Here is a 7,127-nt window from a genome sequence, read left to right as displayed (position 1 = left end):
GCTACAATCCACTCGTTGCTCAAAATGCTGGAGTTTTTGTTGAGTGCTGAGTTATGCAAGCTTGTCAACCCTCTCATTATAAAGAAAAATATACACAAAGTAAATAATAGATTCATTGTGAGGTATAGAGAGATACATATAATGGAACTTTGTGAAATTGGTTATTAGGCACTGCAGTGAATATCACATTAGGTCTATAGACATGTATTGCATTTGATGTAAGTGGACAGTGGGCAGTATCTCGCCTGCTGTATGTGAGTTCATCATTTGTGCTGTGGGGATGTGATTTATGGTGAAAGAAATAACCACACTTCTTAGCAAATAATAAGAATAATGAAAATTGCATGCAAACGGAAGTGAAGAGGTTTGTGTCATGTAAACATCTTAATGTGTATAAGCCTTTACTCTGATCATTGGAAATAATCGCATTATTGGTGCACATGTAAACGTGGTGAATATGGCTACATGTCCTGCTGCTGATGTTAATGCTGCTTCATCTGTAGATCTCTCTGTTGCTGCTGCTGTTCCTCCTGATGCTCCTCCAGCTACTACACCTTCTGTTTATACTGTAGGAGCTTCTTTTCCAGCTGCTGCTTTTCGTTTTCCTTCTGTTGGAGATCATTCCTCAGCTTCTGATTCTCTTGCTCCTTCTGTAAGCATTCATTTTCCAGCTTCTGCTTCTTCTGTTTATTCTGTTCAAGCTCTTTTTTTATCTGATGCTTCTCCTGTTTCATCCGTAGCCGCTCATTTTTTAGCTCCAACTCGTCTTGTTCCTTATCTAGCAGCTTCTTTTTTAGCTTCTGCTTCTCCTGTTCCTTCTGTAGCAGCTCATTTTTTAGCTGCAACTCCTCTTGTTCCTTCTGTATTAGCTGCTTTTTTAGGGGATGATTCTCCTGTTCTTTCTGTTGGAGCTTATGTTCTAGCTCTAGCTGCTTCTCTTCTGTCTGTAGTTCATTTTTCATTTGCTTTTCCCTTTCATTCGGTCGGAGCTCATTTCTCAACTGCTTCTCCTCTTGTAACTTGTTTTTCAGGTCCTCATCATCTACCTTTTGTGAGAGTTCATTTCTCAGCTGCTTCTCCTCCTTTTCCTTCTCTTCTATCTTGTTTTTTAGGTCCTTCTCATCCTCTACCTTTTGTGAGAGCTCATTTCTCAGTTGCTTCTCCTCTTGTTCCTTCTCTTCTATCTTGTTTCTCAGGTCCTTCTCATCCTCTACCTTTTGTGAGAGCTCATTTCTCAGCTGATTCTCCTCTTGTTCCTTCTTCTGAATCTTCTCTTTCAGTGTCTGCTCCTCTTGTTCTTTCTGTAGGAGATCTAGTTTTAGATGCTGCTCCCTCTGTTTATTCTCTTGGAGCTCATTTTTCAGTTGCTTCACCTCCTTTTCCATCTGTTCGATGTCATTTTTCAGTCTCTCTTCCTCCTTTTGAAGCTTATTGTTCCACTGCTGTGCTCCTAGAAATATAGCTACTATCACTATGATAACACTCAAAATATGTGTAATGTTTAACTTCATTCCGTCTTTCCCTGTAATCTCTGTCTGGATTGCTCTGAACATCTCAGGAGTGTAATGCCTCATTCCACTTTCTCTCGTCAATGCATTGATCTTCAGCAGCAGTTCTGTGATCTGATATTGATTGTTTCTATCTTCATTGTTGAATGAGTGATATCTGCCACCACAACTATCAACTAGTTTTGGTAAATAGTGGCTTTTCCTGACGTACTCCTCTAAAGATGTACCCTTCAGCAGATCAGTGTGAGTAAACAGAATGATGGTACGAAGCAAAGCCTCTTTTCCTAAATTCTCCTGAATCCATTGCACTGAGTTCCTCTCTTCTTCTGTGAATCTAACCCCCAGTTTGATCACCAGCAGGAACACATGAGGACCAGGAGCAGACATCTCTACACACCTCTCTATTTCAGCCTTTACTTGCTCTTTTGTGATAGATGCATTAAATAGTCCCGGAGTGTCAAATACAACAATGTTCTTCCCATCCACATATCCTTTCTGTTTCTCACATATTTCACTGGTCTCTTTAAATGCATTTCTGCCCAGGATTGTGTTTCCTGTTGCACTTTTTCCTGCTCCAGTTTTACCCAGGAGAATAATCCTTAGATCACCTTCTGAAAAAGAAAGAAATATATATATACAGGTGCATCTCAATAAATTAGAATGTCATGGAAAAGTTCATTTATTTCAGTAATTCAAATCAAATTGTGAAACTCGTGTATTAAATAAATTCAATGCACACAGACTGAAGTAGTTTAAGTCTTTGGTTCTTTTAATTGTGATGATTTTAGCTCACATTTAACAAAAACCCACCAATTCACTATCTCAACAAATTTGAATATGGTGACATGCCAATCAGCTAATCAACTCAAAACACCTGCAAAGGTTTCCTGAGCCTTCAAAAAGATCTCTCAGTTTGGTTTACCAGGTTACACAATTATGGGGAAGACTGCTGATCTGACTGTTGTCCAGAAGACAATCATTGACACCCTTCACAAGGAGGGTAAGCCACAAACATTCATTGCCAAAGAAGCTGGCTGTTCACAGAGTGCTGTATCCAAGCATGTTAACAGAAAGTTGAGTGGAAGGAAAAAGTGTGGAAGAAAAAGATGCACAACCAACCGAGAGAACCGCAGCCTTATGAGGATTGTCAAGCAAAATCGATTCAAGAATTTGAGTGAACTTCACAAGTTATTGAGATGCACCTGTATATATATATATATATATATATATATATTAAAATCAGACACAAACATAAAAATGACTGAAGGAGTCTATTCAAATTTAACCCTCTGGTGCTCATTAGTCACTTTTGGTCAAAAGATTTTGATGTTTTGATGTTTTAAAAATCATACTTTATCACAATGGTACAAAACTTGGTGACTTTTATGCAGAGGTGGAGGTAATGAATTACAACTACTCACATTACTGTAATTAAGTAGTTTTTTTTCGGCTAGTACTTTTTTTAGTATATTTTTAAAGCTGTACTTGTACTTAAGTACAAATTAAGCAAAATAATCTACTTTGTTACTTTTAAATCATAGTTCGTTACTGAGTACGCCCGCAATTTGAATTAATATTCAAACCTTTGACCGCACTTCAGTAGCCAATAAAGATATCCAACCGTTAACGGACCAATAAAAGCCCTGATATCTGAACCGGGAAAAGCCGCCGTTGCAGCAGGTGAAGAGCTGATCAGACAGTGAGGAAGCTCAGCGTAATTTATGGACTCAAAGTTTGGAGAAACAAACTACATGGTAGTGTTATCATAAATATCTATATTTTGATACCGATACTGAAATATCTGACACTGTTCTTTTACTCATTTTCAACAGTATATAACGAATATGCACAGATACAAGCTGCGTCTCTCTCTTTCCTCTCCGACAGCGAGTTTGACATGCATCGGCTCCTGTCGATTACAGAGTCTGAATGTCCGTGTGGGATTGCAGGTATTCCGCATAATTTTAATCATTCCCGCGCAAATGTGGCGAGCGCTTTATTGTAACATGAGAACAGTCATGTAATCACAGAAAACTGAATGCGAGCTCTCAAATAGGCCTAACTTATACAAATTAACTTCTTTTGCGCACTCAGACTGTGTGAAATCATGATCTCTCCGTGCTTTTAAAGTAGAAAGTATTTTTCTTTTCTCCTGGATTAAACTTTGTCAAAAGTTATCAACCATGCAGAGTAGATCCACGACTGACTGATGAGAATGCTACTGGAAATTTTATTGGCTTTAAGTGAAATGCACCAGAAAGTCTTTCATCAATCAAAGATGGAACTTTAATTTCTTTACAATGTAAGTATGCTAGAGATGTTTTGGAATGGGATATTTGTCTGATTTGTACATAAATATCCTAGTCTGTCTAACTGCATCACTACTTTGATGTTCCATTTATCTAAATAAGTAACATATGGCTCTTAAATCACTGCTTATAAAAACTCAGTGTTGTCATGTTTCAAATACCTCAACTGAATTGAAGTTGAAATCAAGCTTCCTTGTGCTGTAAGTTTTTGCAACAAAGTTACCCAATTTTAAAGACACAAATACACAGAATGAGCAGATCTTTGTAATGGTAACTGATCAATGTTTATATGCAAACGTGTGTTTTTAGAAGACTTGGATGAAACCACTCAAAGCTTGAAATAATGATTGCCTTGAAATGGCAGTATACTGTATTTGGTAGTTTTGTCAGTGGTATTGAAAATGGTTAAAAAAAATCATCATGAAATCAAAAATGACCCTACTTACTTTTTTAGTGCACATTACTAGTCTTGTGGGGAACAATTAAACCGTGGAAGTCAATACAGTCCTGGCCAAAAGTTTTGGCAGTGACATAAATTTTGTGTTTTGCAAAGTTTGCTGCTTAAGCTGTTGTGGTGTTCATTCACGTTGTTTCTAGATTATTGTGTAGCGTGATCAGATGCATTTGAAATAATTGTTAAAAGCTTCATTGGCCAAAAAATGAATTTCACAGTTTTTTGATCCTGACACAAAATGACCAGCTAACATTAATTGACTAATATCAGCAGCACATGTAAAAGTGTGAATGAGAACTAGTCAGGTGAAATCACTATCATATTAATTAGATTGTAATAGTAGACTGATTGCTATAAAAGGAAGGAAGAAGCGCTTCCAATCATTGTGTTCTTGTTAGCAATGGCTACCTCCAAAGAAACATGTGCAGCCATCATCGCTTTGCATCAAAATGGCCTCACATGCAAGGAAATTGCTACAAAGAATATTTTCCGGATCAGCTGTTTCGTTGTCTTCTGAGGAAGTACAGACATTCCTCTCGTTGATAGCAGAGGAGTGGATCCAGCGAGAGCTTGATGGGGCGACGCGGAATGAAAAAGTTTTTTAGGAGTCGTGGTAGTAGAGGCGGCGCAACTATAACGACATGTGAATAATCCCGCCCACTCTAAAGCGGTACTGAACTGCAGTGGAAACGCAAACCATGCCGAGCCGTGCCATGTCGTACCGTACTGAACCATGCTAAGCCGAGTCATACCACGCAGTGGAAAAGCGCCAAAAGAGAGGTTCGATTGCAGTGAAGAAGTCTTCAGGACGTCCCAGAGTGTCCAGCAAGCGCCAGGACCGTCTCCTCCTGAGGAGTCAGCTATAGAATTGTGTCAGCAGCAGTGCAGAGCTTGCTCAGGAATGGCAGCAGGTTGCTGTGAGAGCATCTGCACGCACAGTGAGGCCAAGACTTTTGGACAACAGCCTGGTGTCAAGAAGGGCAGCAAAGAAGACACTTCTCTCCAAGAAAAACGTCAAGGACAGACTGAAATTCTGCAGAAAGTACAAGGATTGCACAGCAGAAGACTGGTGCAAAGTTATTTTCTCTGATGAAGCTCCCTTCCGACTGTTTGGGACATCTGGAAAATCGATTGTTCGGAGAAGAAAAGGTGAACGCTTCCATGAGTCCTGTGACGTGCCAACAATGAAGCATCCTGAGACCATCCATGTGTGGGCTCTCTCATAATTCTGCCCAAAAACACTGCCATGAATAAAGAATGATATCAAAACATCCTGCTAGAGTGACTTCTTCCAATGATCCATGAGCAATTTGGTGGTGATCCGTGCATTTTCTAGCATGATGGAGCACAGTGTCAAAAAGCAAGAGTGATAAAGAAGTGGCTCGAAGATCATTACATTGATATTTTGGATCCGTGTCCAGGCAACTCCCCGGATCTCAATCCCATAGGCATAGAGAACCTGTGGTCAGTCGTCAAAAGGACAAGCAGAAGCCCACAAATTGTGATTAACTCCGAGAACTAATAAGGCAAGAATGGATCGCCTTCAGTCAGGATTTGGCCCAGAAGCTAATATCCAGCATGCCAGAGTGAATTGCAGACGATATGATGAACAATGGTCAACACTGTAAATATTGACTCATTATATTGTTTTGCCAATAAAAGCCTTCAAAACTTATGATATGCTTATCATTGTTTTTCAGTATACCATAGAAACATGTGGAAAAATAACCTACAAATACTGAAGCAGCAAACTTTGCAAAACACACAATTTATGTCACTGCCAAAACTTTTGGCCATGACTATATATATATATATAAATTTTTTTTTTTTTTTTGTGCAAACAAAGCACTTGTGTCACTTTATAAAATTGAGGTTAAACCACTGGAGTCACAAGGAGTACTTTGATGTTTTTCTTACCGTTCTGGATCTTCAATGTGGTAGATGCATTACTCCCAATGGGGGGAGAAAATGCTCTCGGATTTAATAAAAAATATCTTAATTTGTGTTACGAAGATGAAAGAAGGACTTACACATGTGGAACAACATGAGGGTGAGTAATCAATGACAGAATTTTAATTTTTGGGTGAACTATCTCTTTAAAGGGGTCATATGATGCGATTTCAATTTTTCCTTTCTCTTTGGAGTGTTACAAGCTCTTAGTGCATAAAGAAGATCTGTAAAAATGCAAAGACTAAAAGTTAAGAGTCAGCCTTTAGGTAGGGACCTTAAACCTACCTAAAACGGCTCGTTCTAACACGCCCCCACATATCTACCTCACTATGTGGGAAGATTTGCATAACGCCGCCCAAATGTTCACGCAAAGAAAGAAGGTGTAACTTTTATTCTCGCTGTAGTATTGTTGTGGCCGCCATATCGTGAAGGCGCTGTGTTTCGTTGTGAAAGTGAAGCTACTGTGCTTGGTCTTCCAAAAGAGGGCGATATCTGCTTCGTCATGCCTGGAGCTGATCTGTGCTGGTCGCTGAGGAAATACATCAACTTTGCGCTGTGGCTCACCGAATCGGCTTTCACCATGGACGAAGCGGAGTCCAGCCCGGGGTCGCCACATGTGGTTGCTGCAAGCCCCCCGGACGCTTCTTCGTCGAATCTGCCGGTCGCGCCGTTCTCAAGCCTGCCGCCTCTGCTCACTCTAACCCTCCCGCCATTCCTCACTCTAGGCCGCCGTGTGTGACGCTGCGTTTCGTTGTGAAAGCAAAACTACTTTGTTTGGTCTTCCAAAAATGGACATGACTAGAAATCAGTGGTTAAGTTGTATTTACAACACTGTTCCAGAACAGTTCAACCCAAATATTCAGATGTGTGCAGCACATTTTATGGAGGACTGTTTCCTGATCCTGG

General features: G+C 39.8%; 1 protein-coding gene across 1 annotated transcript in view; it reads right to left on the bottom strand.

Annotated features, from left to right (window-relative positions):
- Nucleotides 1-548: 548 nt before the first annotated feature.
- Nucleotides 549-7,127, bottom strand: part of LOC107559515 (protein AIG1-like) — a 17,886-nt gene continuing 11,307 nt past the window's right edge. The window contains exon 2 of the mRNA XM_016243375.1: nucleotides 549-2,119. Within this exon, the coding sequence (XP_016098861.1) occupies nucleotides 549-2,119 (1,571 nt within the window). The remainder of the gene's footprint in view (nucleotides 2,120-7,127) is intronic.

The sequence above is a fragment of the Sinocyclocheilus grahami genome, unplaced genomic scaffold (genome assembly GCF_001515645.1).
Source record: "Sinocyclocheilus grahami isolate Dianchi unplaced genomic scaffold, SAMN03320097.WGS_v1.1 scaffold689.1, whole genome shotgun sequence".
NCBI lineage: Eukaryota > Metazoa > Chordata > Actinopteri > Cypriniformes > Cyprinidae > Sinocyclocheilus > Sinocyclocheilus grahami.
Note: the sequence above shows the minus strand (reverse complement) of the source record. Positions and strands in the feature narration are given on the sequence as shown.